Source organism: Aedes aegypti, chromosome 3 (assembly GCF_002204515.2).
Source record: "Aedes aegypti strain LVP_AGWG chromosome 3, AaegL5.0 Primary Assembly, whole genome shotgun sequence".
In the NCBI taxonomy this organism is placed as follows: domain Eukaryota; kingdom Metazoa; phylum Arthropoda; class Insecta; order Diptera; family Culicidae; genus Aedes; species Aedes aegypti.
Genome location: NC_035109.1, coordinates 32,514,773 through 32,532,008, shown reverse-complemented (window position 1 = coordinate 32,532,008; position 17,236 = coordinate 32,514,773). Strand labels below are relative to the sequence as shown.

Genomic DNA, 17,236 nt, shown 5'->3' with positions numbered 1-17,236 from the left:
CATAATTTTTAGCTACAGGTCGCCAAAGTTGTATCAAACACTGGTTTTATCGATGTTTACATAAAATTTAAGGTATAATTTATAATTTTTTTTGTGATCTAATCCACCAAGCATGCGATTATGCACTTCAACATTCATTTTAGACATAATTTGGTTGAAATCGCACGACTAAATTTAGATTAAATCGATTTTTTCAACATGCTTGCGAAATTCTTAGTTTCTCTTATATGGGGCTTTCTTAAACATCAAAAAATAACTTTTCCACATCGAAAGTAATACAAACTTTGTTGAAAAGTATTGTTTTACGCATAAAGTTTGAATTATGTGGCAATTTAAGCGAAAAAAAGGCCATACAAGCTGGCAAACTTGCATGCAAGTTGGCTAAAATAGTCATTTTTGCATTTTTTAACAGCTAATATCTAAAAAACTAGACGTGCTATGATATTTTTGAAAACGGCAATGGATTCAGCAACCCTTTATTGAGGGAATAGCGGTATTTTGGTGCTTGAGACAAAAACGTGTTCCACAGTGTTATCAAATCACAATTGTATATTATTCTATATTTTGCTACCGTTAATTTTCAATGCAGGAAAAAGGGCGAAATAGCACTTTAGAATTAAAATGCCTTGAATTCAATTGTGCCAATTTGTTTTTACTCATTTATTCATAGTGAAATCAAACCAAATTGAAATTTCATAGGTTTTTCGAAACTACGAATCGATGCGTTTACTGATCAAAACGAAATTGGTGTATTTTGTTACCTTTACCCTTTTGAAGAAACCATGCAGCAATAAAATAATCGAACAGGTTACACAGAGGAACAAAAATAACATTTTCGCGTGTCTCAAGGATCAAATTATGTGTTTCCACTAAAAGCACTTAACAGTTCTCAAATGCAAGACTTATTCAAGTTACCAGTTTTATTACAATTTAATAATGTATGAGCAATAACCTTATGAAAATAAGTGTTCAATTTAATGCTTTACAATGGTTGTTATTTTGTATTAAAATAATTAATAATTAATAAAATTGTTAATAGTTAATAAAATTGTTTTTATTGAATAGATTCTCTATTTCTGAACTAATAAGACTTGAGAAAAAGGCAATTAATAGCAAAATATAAAAGCTCTGTGAAACTTTTCTTAGGGAAACATTTGTTTCTTGGGAAGTTGGTTGCTATTTGGTTTTGAGAATTTGAATGACTATTAGTAATAAAGGTAACTACCACACTTCTTCAATATTTCTTAGCCATGTTGTTAGAGTCCGCGGCTACAAAACAAAGTCATGCTGAAGGTGTCTGGGATCGATTCTTGGTCGGTCCAGGATCTTTTCTTAACGGAAATTTCCTTAACTTCTCTGGGAATATAGTATCATCTTACCTGCCACACGATGTACGAATGCGAAAATGGCAACTTTGGCAAAGAAAGCTCTCAGTTAATAACTGTTGAAGCTGAGAAGCAGACTCTATCCCAGTGGGAAAGTAATGCCAAGAAGAAGAATAAGAACGTTATCCGAAATCGGTTTTACCATGACTACCCCTATATCGATATTTTGAATTAATATATTGGTGTTATCGATACATTCATTCGATAATCGTATCGGATCAAATATCGAAACATCGCCATATCGGAACGTCCTTAATCCAAACTACCATCCAAATGTCCGAACTACAGTGAAACCTGCATGAGTAGATGTTCCATGACTCGATATCGACTCATGGAACCATACTAGAAACACAATTGCATGGTTACCATGATGGTCCCCTCAAACAGCATTGCAAAGCCTTTCTATTTCGTGACTCGATATTTCCTTGAGTCGATGGTCCCTTCAGATATCGACTCATGGAGGTTTGACTGTAAAAACAAAATTCAGACAAAGAGTCGTTGGACTAGGAGTCGATTCTGGTACACTACATTGAAGACGGCCTTACTGTTGAGATCGAAATACATGTATCTGTCAAACACAGTTCGAACGAAACGTGTAAATTTCTGAGACATATAATGCACATAATTGGAGCGTGGCATATAATGGATATTTACATGACATTTCATGTAAACTTCAATTATATGTCATGTAATCCAGCAGGATTCTGAGTGGTTACATGACATATAACATAAATTTACATGATTCCCGACTTAAATTTACATGACGTCATGTTTACATCGCACAAATGAAGTTTACATGACTTGTAATCTTCATTAATTTTAACTGTGAAGGATACAAATTAAAAAATTAAATATGGAACAACCTATCCAACTTTTACTAAAAAATACAAAACTGAATTACGAACAACTTCTTTAAATACATCATCTGTCCATCAACGAATGCAGATCGAAAAGTTTTTTATATGTCAAATAGTCGATTACGACCATTGTGCGTTGGTCTGCGCAATCACGAAGCGCCAGAAAAACTATAAAATCCATCCCGAAAATAATTTTCGGACCTCTCCCCAAACGGAATGCCCCAGTGCGTCGCGATTTTCCACGTGCCTCGACAAACCCAATCAATTGCGAACTCCCCCGTTTCCTTCAGCGCAGGAGCAGAGCAGGAGCTAGGATTTAATTGCTTTATGCTAATTGGCCACGTTGTTCTTCCACCACCCGCACTACTTGCCTGCCCCAGCCCAATTCGTTTATTCCGTAAAAAGTCGTCGTTTGGAAACCGTTTTACGACCGAAATTCTTCTCCAGCTCCGCGACAGGAATTTTGACACTGGACTCGACTCGAGAGTCCTACCCAAACGTCTAGCGGCACATGTCTCGCGACCAGAGGAGGAACCACCAGAACAACTCTTCAAAATGGCAATTATATAAAAACACTATCATCACCGGAGCGGCGGAATCAGTTATCAATCGGTAATCAAGCGAAGCGGCCGCGAATCCCAATCGTAGTAGACGTAGACTTCCCCGGGTTGACTTGTTCTCGAGTAGTAGTAGTTGGCTGTGAACGGTGACAATCCGGGCTTCCCACAGGTGGTCCGCGCAATAACTCAATCATCGAAGAAGGCCGTTCCGTATAGTGCAACGGAACTACCAGTGCAAGTGTTTTTGGGGCGGACCGGAAGAAGATTCACGCGTGTGCGCAACTCTATGATTAGCCGTTTGAGCAAGGATTCCTTCGGAGGCTTCCAAGTGATTCGGCAAATAAGTGGCAGCGCATCTCAGGTGGTTAGGTGCTAATTGGGTGTGCGACGACACTGTCAACCGCAACCGTCAGAATTTAGATCAGTTCTGGTGCGGTAGTTTTCGAAGCTGGTCGAGTTAACCGAAGAAGAGAGAACGCGATGAAGCTTTATTCGACGGCGGTGGAAGCTGTGATTGCAGCGGTGTTGATTTTTGGAGGTGAGGAAATCGCATGCGGAGTTTACAGTGACTAAGTTGATAGTGACAAAACACGGGGAAGACAAGTGCATCGTGCTTGAAGGTTAATCCAGGTTGTAGTGCCGTTTTGTTTTATCCGTGGCGTAAGCGATAAGGCACTGCAAACATTGACATTGAAGCAATAAAAGTGATGCAGATAAGGATAGCTGATATTTTAGCTAGAATAGAATTGTAAAACTATTGGTGAAACCACAAAGTACTTTGGACTGCATTTGTCGTCAAATTATCTCATTAACTAAAGTAGTGTGTGTTCTGCTGGTTATGTCACAGCGTCTGAAAGTATTTAATGTGAACTGAATCCATTCAGTGCAGTGCATCGGATTGCAGTCGTTTTTTTATCAGTTTCTCGCCACTTAGTTTAACTCATTAGAGTATTGGATTTAGATTTCGGTCATTAGAGTGTTTGGGGTGCGAAGTGGACAAATGCAGAACCGAGGCAAAACAAGTCGTGCGATACGCCAGTTCACACCTCATGAATATCTCATGTCTGGTTTATCGTCTAGCACTATGTTTCAATCAAAGTAGGCGATTTAGCATCTTTGGAGATGCCGAGCAGCAAAATATGGGATAGGGAAGGTTTATTTTCAACAAACAAGCTGGTTCTATAGGTCTGCTAAATTCGTCGGGATTTAATCGTAGTAGTTTACGCAACAAGTTGTAGAATGACTCGGCAAGCCTCCTTGGATAAAAGTACGACTCGTACTGTAAAAATCGAGTTCTGCAACGAGTTGCGTACTAGTAGTTTACGGAACAAGTTGCAGAATGATGAATTTTACAGCACGAGTTGTAAGCTTATCCTACGAGGCTTGCCGAGTTGGATAATTACGACGAGTGCTGTAAAAATCGAGTTCTGCAACGAATTACGTACAACATTTTTTGCAATTTCGTAGAAGACCACTTGAGGGTATCAGAAATCATATCAGATTGCATTCACCATATTTAACAATTTCTGAAATATTGTTATGTAATGATTCATTACGCAACTCAAAACAATTGCGTAAAAAGAAAGCGTTGCGTAATGAATCATTACAGCACTGGTTTCAGTTGCGTAATGACTATTACCGCACTGCATTCTTCAGTGCAGGAAAGTAGGCCGTTTCATGACAGATTGGTGAAATGAAAGACAGCCTATTTCGATGATAAATTGCAAAAAATAAATCTACAATAATTCCGAAATACCATTTTGATTCATATTGCGGACACTTAAAGCCCCAGTGTAAAAATATCATTCTGTATGATATCCCAACATTACTTAGCCTTCAAAACACTTAACTTTCGAATGGTGGTGATGATTTGTATTCCGCAACATAATAAATAGGAATGTGTGGACTTTTCATGATTCTTATTCCGGACGCTTCCTAACTTTTGCCTAATATTCCGGACACTTTGATTCGAATTCCGGACAGCCTCTGAAAATCATAGACAGAATAGTCAAATCATCAATTGAAATCGTCATACCACTTGAAGGACGTCTAAGGCAGTTGGGCATTATAAATATTCACAGACATTTATGAAAAATGTTTATTCAAACGAGCCTCGAAAATGAGAACTTTTGAACGGAAAAGACTGAAACATTTCGTTTGAAATGTTTCCCATACAATGTAGAGTGTCCGGAATTTGAAGCTGTCCGTAATATGAATCAAAACGGTACCTCAACAAAGAGTGCCGCCTATCGTAAACAGTTGTTCTGAATTTGGGGGATTTAGGCAGAAGATCTTGAACTCCATTATAGGAATCAACGATTCCTTCCAAATCTCAATTGAAGTACCGTTTTGATTCATATTACGGACAGCTTTAAATTCCGGACAGTCGTCTTTGTATGTGAAACATTTCACATGAAATGTATCAATTTATGCCGTTCAAATGTTCACAATTTCGAGGTTCGTTTCAATAGGCTATTGCCATTAACATAGATGCAAATTTATAATGCACAACTGCATTGGCGTAGCTAGGATTATTTTCTGGAGGGGACCTAGGGGGGCCTAGCAAATACTTGGTTAACAGAAGTAATTTACTTGTTTTACAGAAGCAATAACCACAATTTTCAAAAAAAAAGTGATATTTTACAGTTTTGTCTTGATTTCATTTATTTGTTCAGTGATATTTGTAAAATTCAATTTTCGATACGAAAATGATTAATTCTTAAGTAGATGAAAAAACCTAATTTAGTACTATACCATTTAATTCCACTAGAGTTTGTATCCTTTGACAGATACGCGTATTTCGACCTCAACTGTAAGGCTGTCTTCAGTGTCGTGTACTAGACTCGACTTATTATTATTAATTCTTATTAATTCTTATTGTAATCCAGTCAAAAATCCTTCTAGAATTCTGGCAAATAACTCACAAGTCCTTTGTGATTCTTCCACGAACTCTGCAGGTATTCAACCATGTGCTTTGAAGAGATTCCTCAGAAAAATCCTACGGGAATTTCTTCATGAATTATGTTTGTACTTTTCAGTGTTTTCTTCAAGAATTTCTTCACCAGTTTTTACTGAGTTCGTCCTGGGATGTCCACGGAAAATCATTCCCAGATTTTCTGATATCACCAGAAAATTTCTCGAGGAATCTCTATCGACTTGCTTAAAATATGTTTTGAAGAATTCCGCCAGAGAATGCATAAAATAATATTTTAATCATTTCACCTGTAAGGTCCTCTATGTACTTATCGCATATACATTTTAATTGTTAGTTTAAAGTATCCTCCAGTTGTTCATTAATAATTTGTTCAGGATTTTCAGGAATCACTGAGGATTTCTCCAAAAATAGTACAATAAATTCTAGGAGTCTCACCAAAATATCTTCAAGATCACCAAGCAAGGATTCATTTCACGAATTCTTCAAAGAGTTTGTCTGCAGTTCTCTCAACTTTGCTTTTGAAGTTCTTTGTTAAGTTCCTCTGCAGGATTGTTAAAAAATTGCAGCAAAAATAAATGATTTTTTAAAGAAATATCCTATGAAGTTCCTAGAGGAATACGTTCAACTGTTCTTTCAAAAAATCTTCCGCGGAAACACTCAATGATTTCCCGAGTAATTTGTGCAGGGATTCCTTGGATAATTATATTATTCTTTCCCTAATTTGCTTCCGAAAAATTAACCAGAGATTCCTCTAAGTATTTTCCAGGGATTTTTTTTTCTTTAAACTGCACTCGTCATTCTTTTAGGATTTATTTAATGAATTTTTCATCAGCTTTACTAAAATTTTGCAATTCATTCTTGAAATTCTCGAAAAAAATCTCCAGAAGTTCCATTAAGTATTCTTTAAGGTTCTAGAAAAAAAGGAAAGAACTTTTTTCCGAATGGTAACCTCAGGATTGTTCCATAAATAACAATTAAAAATTTATCCAGTCCCCATTTTATTGTTCAGATCCAGAAATAACTCAACATTTTTAGGGATTGCTTTACAAATTCCTCTACGAATCACTTTATATAAGATTTTCAGAGAAACACATACAAAAAGAGGTTTGAAAGAACTTTGTTATTTTTTGAATAATTGCAGCTTAAATATAATTCGAAAAAAACTAAATTCCTGTTCTTTTAATTCAAGGATCGCTTAAGTGGTCCGTGTTGAATTTAATGCAAACATTCTTGTTCTTTTTTCATAATAGAAATGGTTGATGTTAACACGGCTGGTATTTTTACTGAAAGTATTTGTACCGTAAAGTACCCATATTTCGCTCACTGACATTTTAAACATGTTTTGCGAAAGACATTTTTGTTGGCTAGTATTTTGAACAATTCTACTTCAGCCATGGTTACATAACATGCAATTAGATAGTCCAATATGTATCAACAAATATGGATGAAATGGCAGTGAGCGAAATTAGGAGCGTGCGCGAAATATGGTAGCATCACGGTAATTAAAATCTTAGATAATATTTTCTATGAACTACAAAGTTTTATGATACTATGGTGAAAATATCGATGTAGAAAGAACCCATTTTTTCCTACCTCTAGAAATTCAAAACAAACTTTTTTGAAGGGTCTATTATCGATTATTTTGTTGTACTGTAGAAGTTTAACGCGAAAATATTGCAGGTATTTTTTAAGGACTTTATCTAAGATGTATTATGGCGAAATTCGTAATGTAATGTGGGGAAACTTTTGCCTTACTTTGAAATTTTTTTGAGCAATTCCTGATGGACTTTCAGAAATCAGGAACCATACGTATAAAAATTCTGTAATTTTTTTAGAACTCCTATCATTTACCTTTCTTAGATTCTTTAAAATGTTGCTTTTGGAGTATGGAAAGATTTTTGAACGAAGTTCATCAATACGTTATGTAAAATAAGGAGAAACAACAAAATGTTAAATTATGTTGAACTTGAAGGATAACTTATTATCTCTTCTCTTGAAGTAAATTACAGGATAGTTAGAACATCTTTAATAAATTTGCATAAATTTTTTTGAAAAATTTTGCTACAAATATGTTGGAAATTGAACAAATAATTTATGAAATAATAAGTTTTTTTTTGTAAAATCATAGTTTAAGCAAAAAATTTATTCATGTGAAAATACTAGAAAAATTGAAACAATATCAAAGAGAGAATTTATTGCTGGAATAAAACACTATGATCGATTTTGATACATTTTTTCACACCAGGTTAAATTTCTGCCTTTCATGTAAAGAAAACTTGCCCATGCGAAATTTCTTGAAAGTTAAGCCTTATTTTGTTACAAAAATTTCCACTATGCATTGTCTGCGAAATTCCTTTAGTAATTTTGTCTATTTTTTCAATTATTTGTTTCGGACATTATTCGAGTTGAAGTTGATGTATAATTCTTAGTGAATTCTCATAAGGGAAATCATCATCACCGGACACCTCGAGCAGGGTATCCTGAAAACCATGAGAAATCAGAATGCAGTGAATATGCTGCTTACAGTGAATAAACTGCGCTTATCGCATATAACCAGAAGCTAGTTCGAACAGTAACAAATCGATCAACAGCCGGACGGTTAAGCTTTTGGTTGGCTCGATTCACCGAGGTCAGAACCGCTACGTTTATGCGGTGTTAGACAAGCTAGATTTTCTGTAAAATAACGTGGCTACTGAAGAGATTTTTGTCAATAACAAGAGTCATGTATACTGATTCAGAAGATGTTGCTTCATGTTAAATTCTCGTATAACTTCTGATCTCGCCCTAAAAGCCATTGGTAACCATGTGTGTATCTCGTTGTTTCTGAGCATTTGAATGGATTTTCTTGTTATTTAACAACGGTATGGGAAAGTAAGGATCATTATCTACCTGCCCGTGATGTTGGTTTGGATGCTTATTCTTTCTTTTGCTCAGAAACAACGAGCTACACACGTGACTACCAATGGCTTTTAGGGCGTTATCTCAGAGTATGCGAGAATTGTTATTTTTTATTTTTATTATCATCAAAAATTCTGGGGGGGGGGGGCTGGATGATTCTGGAGGGGGCCATGACCCACCCCCCACCCCCGCCCCCCTTTTCCTACGCCAATGCACAACTATCATAGACGTCTCTTTAGTTGTTTAACGATTTCACTTGATGATTTGACTTTTCTAATAATGATTTTCATGAGATGTCCGGAATTCGAATCAAAGTGTCCGGAATTGGAATCATCAAAAGGCTATACATTTCTATTTATTTTAAATTATTCATATTGCGGAAGCGTATTCTTTACCCACCATTTGAAAGTTAAGGGTTTCCGGCGCTCGATAACGCTAAGGAATCATACAGAATGATTTATTTTGTATGCTCTATGCTGTGCTATACTTCCCTGAAGCCTTAACTGTCCGGCATATGAATCAAAACGGTAGACTGCCTCGCTTTGCCGGAAACTCTTAAAGATCGCGAACTTCTTCTCAAATATCTTGAAGAAAAAATAAGCACAAATATTTCACTTATGACGACAAAACTGAAAGTTTGTTCAAAGTCGCCTTGAAAGGTCTCTCTCCACCTGAGAAGAAAAAAATGGAATAAATGATTGACTTAAATTTTCTCCAGTCCAAGTTACCATTATGAATAATAGAACCCATCTTGCATTCTTCGGAAAGGGCTTTCTCAAGATTTTTATTTAGTTCACTTTAACAAACGTGGTCTAAACAATATTAGAGCTTTAAAAAAAGCATGACTTATGTACGATGTCCGTGTGACATGGGAACATTTCCAGAAACCTGAAGGAAATTACCAGAACCCCACTCAGTGCCGTTGGTGCCAAAAGTGGGGTCATGGTACAAAACATTGTCGCATTGATGCTAAATGCATGATTTGCGGAGGTTCTTCTCACGCTAAGGACGTCTGTCCTGTGAAGGAAGATACCGACAAGTTCGTATGTGCCAATGGCGGGGGCAATCATAAGTCAAATTTTTGGGCTTGCCCTTTGCGTAGGTGAGTCGTCGAGGCTCGTGCCAGGCAGATGAACAGTGATATCCGTTACGATAACGGTCGTTTCCGGAATTTGCCTAGTAGAGTATCGAACATTGCTCATTTTTCAGTTAACGATCGCTTGATCAAGAACCATGCTCATTCACAAACTAATTTTAATCCGACGGGTAGCCGTTCGAATCTTTTAATTTCGAATGTATCTACCCACGGAAAATCCTTTGCCGATATCGTAGCAGGTAATTTGAACTCCTCCCTTTTACGTACTATGAGTACCCGTTGTTTCAAATCAAATGGAGAAAACCCTACCGCCGCAGAAAACTTCTACTCCGCCTCTTCGTCTACCGAAAATTCTAACGGAAAATCATCAGATAATGTACCCACTTCAAGTGATATGTCTGCCTCTGATTTTAATTTTCTAACTGAACAATTGAATCTAATGATTGATGCAATGTTCAAAGCCACCACCAGTGTTGACTAGACTCATTTCCCCGAAATTCGAATTGTGAAGCCATGAACTGTTATAGCTGTGCGTTGTATTCCTGAGATGGAGGGGGAGGTGGTTGGGCTTGAGTGTTGCACATGGGATCCGACAGTTTCGATCTCGGTGGGCCGCAATTCAAGTTTCGGTGAAATGATTCGCACTCACTCACTCACTCATTTCATTTCACCGAAACTTGAATTGTGGCTCTCTGGGATCAAAATTGATCGATTTTGTGTGCAGTACTCAAGCTTAACCATCTGCTTTTCTATCTTAGGCGGATAGAGCATGGTTGTAGTAGTTCGTGGCTTCGTAGTTCGGAAAATGTTACAGTGGCTCAATCTCATTTTCGTACGGGGCACTGTTTTCATATCAAGTTGGTAAAAATCTATTAAATGGTGCATGGACTTCGATATACTTTATCAATAATGAAGGTTATAGGTGTCATCTATTGTTTGGCAATGACAAACTATATTCATTTGCATAAATCTTTGGAATAATGGAAAAGTATTGAGATTGTGTCTATAATTGACCCAATTCCATATTCGTACACCTAACAAAACAGAAATATACAGCATTCAAAACTAATTTTCAATGGACTAGATGATTACTTAAGCTCTTCGTTGTGTTGTTCAGATGCAGTAGAATACATTTGGAAAATTTAAAAGCGGACATATTTTAAACTTAAGTAAATTTAAGAAAAATACCAGTTTTCCCATGTGTTTTGCTAAAATATTCGGTAAGTCGAACAATAAATTGCATTTTTTTCAACATCACTTCCTTAATAATGATAACTGCGAATATTGAACAAGTTTCAAAATAGTATAATCAGTTTTAGAGTAGCTAGGAGTGGATATCGACAACTTATACTTTTGAATCTTAGATAGTATAACATTTATAACAAATCCAAAACCAAAAATTTTAGTCAATTTCTTTATGTTTGGCTCCTAAATGTATATACATAATCCATAGTTAATGTTCCTATCAAAACATTGCGTAATTATCATTTTTAATTTACATTTTACTACCAAACATGATTATAGAGGTTTAAAGAATAAATATTATTGCCATAACCGCAACACAAACGTTTTTAATATGATGAAAACAACAGGATATATTCTATTAAATAGTATGTCAATGCTCTCTGCTCATTCAAGTTATTTTGTATTTTTCTTATAAAATCAATAAATTGCAAAATAGGGTGCTATTTTGAATAAAATTTGAATATTATTTCAAAGATAATTGAATATTACGATGACATCAATTATGTGGAGGTATGTACAGCGTAGTTTAGGGTACTTTATTGTAAAACGAAGTTCGTAGTTCAAATTATTTTTACAGGCAAATTTAAAATTAACATTTACCTGTTGTTTAAAATGAAAATTTGGTTTAAATTGATTAAAAATATCATTTTAGAAGAGTTTTGAACTTATGGCACAACAATTTTCTGAACTCAAAAGGGATAAAAACTGTTTATGATTTCTGTAAACTATATATATTTCAACTAAATTTCTATCAGAGCTTACGAGTATAATCTATAGATTGGATCCAATGACAAAAATAAACGTTATTGTTCGAATTGTAGGATTTAATAGCAAAAATCATTCGAAAACTGGCATTTTTCATAACTTTACCTAAATTTCATATATGTCCACTAATAAATTGTCCAAATGTATTTCACTACATCTGAACATCATAATAAAGCATTTCAGTAATCAAATAGAGCTTCTAAATTTAGTTTTGAACGTTGTGCGTATGAATTTTGGTAGGTGTACGAATATGGAATTGGGTGAATTTTAGACATCAATTCAATACTTTTCTATTAATCCAAAGATGAATGTAAATGGAAACATTTTGTGATTGGCAAACAATATATAACACCTGTTACCTTCAATGTGGATAAAGTATTTGTAGCTCAATACTTCATTTAATAGTTTTTTACTAACTTGATGTGGAAACAGTATCCTGTACGAATATGAAATTGGACCACTGTATTTTCGGGGAAATGAGTCTGAACAACACTGGCCACCACTATGACTGAAGCAGTCCAAGTTGGTGTAAAATTAACTAATCAAATTGTTATTGGATTACGTTTTTCTAATGGATCCAAATAATAATTTAAATATTTTAAATTGGAATGCTCGTTCTCTGAATGGTGAAGAGGACGAGCTGTTTAATTTTCTTACAGCTAATAACGTGCATATAGCAGTTATTACTGAAACGTATTTAAAACCTGGATCAAAACTCAAAAGAGATCCTAACTTTTTTTTGTTTATCGTAATGATCGACTTGATGGGGCATGTGGGGGAGTTGCAATCATCATTCATACGCGTATAAAACATCAACTGTTTTCGTCATTTGAAATTAAAGTTTTTGAAACTTTAGGTGTTTCTGTTGAAACACAGCTTGGTAAATATACTTTCATAGCTGCCTTGTTGCCTTTTCAATGCTCTGGACAGCAAATCAATTTTTTTTTAAGTCAATTTTTTTGTCATTGGTGACTTTAATGCCAAACATCGGTCATGGAATAATTCTCAGAGTAACTCCAACGTCAGAATTTTATTTGATGAGTGCTCTTCAGGATATTTATCAATTCAATACCCTGATAGCTCTACGTGTTTTTCCTCTTCTAGAAATCCATCTACGATTGACTTGGTCTTAACCGACTCTAGTCATCTTTGTAGCCAACTGGTCATTCATGCTGATTTTGATTCTGATCATGTCCCTGTTACATTTCAAATATCCTATGAAGCGAGTGTCAATCCTATCAGCTCCACTTTCAATTATTTTCGAGCCGACTGGAATATATATAAATGAAACATTTATTGACTCTAATCTTGATGTTAACATTTCTTTACAAACAATATTGACTTGATATTGACAATGCTCAAAAAGCTTTTGATATTCAAACAAATTTTCAGCCAGCCATATTGTATGCTGTACCAATATGGACTAGCTGTTGTAATACCAGGAAGAAAGCTCTGCAGAGAATTCAAAATGAAATTTTAAAAATGATTCTGAAGAATCCTCCTTAGTATAGTACCAATGAGTTACATAGAATATCCAATGTTGAAACATTGGAACAAATGTCAAATAAAATAATTAATAATTTCAGGCAAAAATCGTTACAATCTTTTATTGCCACGATCAATGCGTTATATATTTAGGTTAAGTCAGGTTAAGTCAGGCCTGCCCAACCTTTTTGAACCGCGGGCCAAATCGCAGAAATAATTTTGTGTCGCGGGCCAGATTTTTAAACGCACTAAGGAGATTGGGCAAATCTGGGCCCGGAATGTACACAGATGACTCATATCTCATTTGAAAGATCTAAGCGAGACAAGAACAAGTTTGTATGGGGTCAAAAATATTCGTCGTGGGAGAAAAAAGTTATTCCGCATGGTTTAAGATGGATTTTTTATGTTTTTTATTATTTTTGTGCTATATTTCTTATCGATTAAAAATAAAAACGCTTATTTTTTTCAGCACCTTTATGATGATGAAAAACTCTATGCTTTAAAGAAGTGCATTAGAGCTTTGATTCAGAGATGAAAACATTACATGGTGATGTTAGACCGTAAAAACTTTAAAATCGTTATAAAATATGTACGTATATTCAGTTAGGTTTTCTACCAGACCCTGCCACTCACATTGAACTAATTGCAGTTTATTGACCGACCAATCCTTTTTTTTTCTCGCAATAAGGTAACATTATGACTTGTATATTCAAATAAAAAAGTCAGATTCATTTGATGAAAAACAATTGGGAGACAGTGGTGAAAGAAAAGTGTGTGGTGTCTTATAAGAGAACTGACTGTAATTGTTTTAGCTAAAGTACATATTTCTCCAGAACGGATTTTGCAAAGAGATCAATAAAACCATCAGCTCAACCTCAATGAACAACATCATCAGGCTGAAAAAACGTTAAATGTGAATTGAAATGGTCATTTGAACTTATCAGTAACATATGCGAAGTTTTAGGATTGCATGTGTTTAAAACAATGACAATCTAGCTCGCTTGTATAAATCATCTCACGTTGTATACTGCATACGTGGATGTTTGGTGTCACATGTACTCCTACATTATCCTACCAGTCTTAAGTTAACATGTCAATCATTATCATTTTACGAGTTGGTATACGAAAGTCGTGGAGCAAAATGATAAACGCACAATGATTATACCTGTAAGTTGATGGCTACTTTTACTGTAGTACAGGGTGATTACTTAGTCCTGTCAGTGTTTTATTTAGGTTTGTAGTTTTTGGTAGGTTAATTACATACATGTCTGTATATTTTTCATTTAGAGTGTATTCAAATGTCAACACGGCTTGCAACTTTGTTTTCAAAATTCATTCGTTTAAGACGCGTAAAAATTATGGAAGCAAAAAGGGAACTTGTGATAAATCTGTTTCTGAAACAGTATCGACCGTGTGCTATCTTAAGGAAGTTGAAACCATTCGGAATAAACGAAAGATTCATATTCCACACCATCAAACGATACAAGTGCACCGGTTCAGCGAAAACCGCTCCCAGATCTGGACGTAAACGCACTGTCAGGAGTCCGGAAGCCATCAAACGTGTGAGAGAGCGAATTCGGCGGAATCCTGGTAAGTCGGGTCGTAAAATGGCCAAAGAACTGGAAATGTCGCAATCAACGCTCAGGAATGTTTTGAAACATGATCTCGGATTGAAAGCATACAAAAAACAGCGAGTGCACGGTTTGACTGAAAAGCAGAAGATTGCTAGAGTCGAAAAATGCCGGAAGCTTCTCAAGCGGCACGGTGATTGTGAAATTTTGTTTTCGGACGAGAAAATGTTCCTGCTGCAGGATCATCACAACCAGCAAAATGATCGGGTATACGCACAGTACCTTTCTGATATTCCACGCGACAAATTGGCAGTTCAACGGTTTCAAAATGTTCCCAGAGTTATGGTTTGGGGATGCTTCTCCAAAAATATGAAGGTTCCATTGCTATTCATTGAGCCAGGTGTCAAAATCAACAGCAAATATTACATCGATAATGTTTTGAAGAATCATTTGCTTCCCCACGTTAAGAAACACTATAAGAATGTACCATACTGCTTCCAACAAGACTCTGCGCCGTCTCACCAGGCAAAAGTCACACAGGCTTGGTGTGAGACGAATTTCCCAGATTTTATTTCGTCAAAAGAGTGGCCTGCTTCGTCACCTGATTTAAATCCTCTGGACTTCTTCGCATGGGGTCTTATGCTGAGTCAACTAGGGAATACTAAAGGACTGAACCTTGAAACTTTTAAGCAACGTTTGGTGAAAATTTGGGATGAAATGCCTCAATATATAGTGCGTGCCAGCTGCGAAGCCTTTCAACAACGAATGCGGCTGGTAATTAAAGCAAAAGGAGAAAGATTTGAACTGGATAAGGTTAAGTTAAATGTAACAGATATACTAAATCTGAAATACACTAAAAGTTGAATTCCATCAATGTTTATAGTTGTTATGACCATTTACTTTACTGACAGGAATTAGTAATCACCCTGTAGAACAACCAAGAAGGGTTTCAGTCAGCAAAACCAAATCCGGTAACAACTGATCGAGATGTGGGGCGATGCTGTGGCGAAATCCTTCTCCTTCAATCGCTGAAGGTCACGCTGACTGGCGTCGGTACCGTTCGTCGTTAATGACAGGGAGTTTTAAGCGCAGTTTTCTTACTATCACGTAGAGGGTAGGCTAAATGTAAGCACCACGATAGATTCTGATGTTGATTATGTCGGAGATGTGCAATCCATCCATCAATACCTGATCGATTCGGTTCCGTTTGCAATGGTGATCGCCAGTTATATTAGTACGGGAGATTATCTTGGAAGTAGGTGCTGCGAATGACCATATTCTTGGAGGCGGCAAAACAATTAAGCATAGGACATCCATGTTCGCCAGTCAGAGAGCACTGATCTTCCCAATCGTCCATCTCTATTCCTAATCTTGGCGTTCTAATCTCTCATGGTGATCTTGACGTGGAAGCTTGGGTGGCAGGCCTACTTGCGTTCCAGTTGCATCTTTGTCATCATCAGTGCCGTTAATCGACCGTTGATCCTCAACCTGCACATTCTTTTGTTGATCGACCACCATCCGATTTCATGTTTTTGCATGTCGTTCATCACGATGAAAGCTGTTCCCAGCTCAAGTGTGATTACTTTTGAACAATCACATTATTGACATCCTCATGAGTATTTAGCGATCTTAGCGAAGCATTTGTGGAGGTACATGTGCTTAGGCGTCGCCAATGGAACTGACATTGATAGCAGTTACTTCCAGTTCAAATGATTCCCTTCTCTGAGAAGCAATAGCATGACAGTATGATGTTATTGATATCAAAGATAGAAGTGTGGTAACTGTCGTGCAGATTTCCAGCACACTTAAGCTGTGTACGACAAGCGAGGTATTTCCACCAGCGTAGAACAGAATCCAACAACGCAATCACTGTAACGTATATAGTGTGGAAATTCGTTCCTGAGTACATGAACCGCTGGTTTATACAAACATATTACTAGAACATTGAATAAGGATAATACGATTTGATATTTGTGTCCAACTGTTACCTAAAGCGACGTGTTTGTCAAATGCACATACCTATATCCTTATTATTGTATCTCCATATGTTTTTAATATTAACATTGCAACAATACAAAACTTCCTGAAATCTGTGTCAAATCCCAATATTTGAAAAATATAAACGGGGTAAAATAAAAACATGCATAAGTACAAACATACGCACGAGTTCAAAACATTTGCGCAAGAAAATATTATTTAATAGAAAACTGTTCAAAACATACCTCTTTTCACATCTTTCCAGCTTACATAACTTTTTTCTCCCACGACGAATATTTTTGGCCCCATATCAACTTTTTCTTGTCTAATTTAAATCTTTCAAATGATATATGAATCATCCGTGTACATTCCGGGACCAAACCCCAAACATTTTTGCCCAATCTCCTTTATCTGATGTCATGCTTAGAAATTGTACTTAATTAATTACAAAGATGAGGATTA

The 17,236-nt window shown here is 36.0% G+C and overlaps 2 protein-coding genes across 2 annotated transcripts in view; one reads left to right on the top strand and one right to left on the bottom strand.

Moving 5' to 3' along the window:
• The window catches only part of LOC5571134, a 221,908-nt gene that overhangs the window by 84,487 nt on the left and 120,185 nt on the right, over positions 1–17,236 (bottom strand). The window lies entirely within an intron of this gene.
• Positions 2,827–17,236, top strand: part of LOC5571136 (carbonic anhydrase 2) — a 33,434-nt gene continuing 19,024 nt past the window's right edge. Inside the window, exon 1 of the mRNA XM_001659526.2 lies at positions 2,827–3,340. Coding sequence (XP_001659576.1) covers positions 3,283–3,340 — 58 coding nt within the window. The 5' untranslated portion in view covers positions 2,827–3,282. The remainder of the gene's footprint in view (positions 3,341–17,236) is intronic.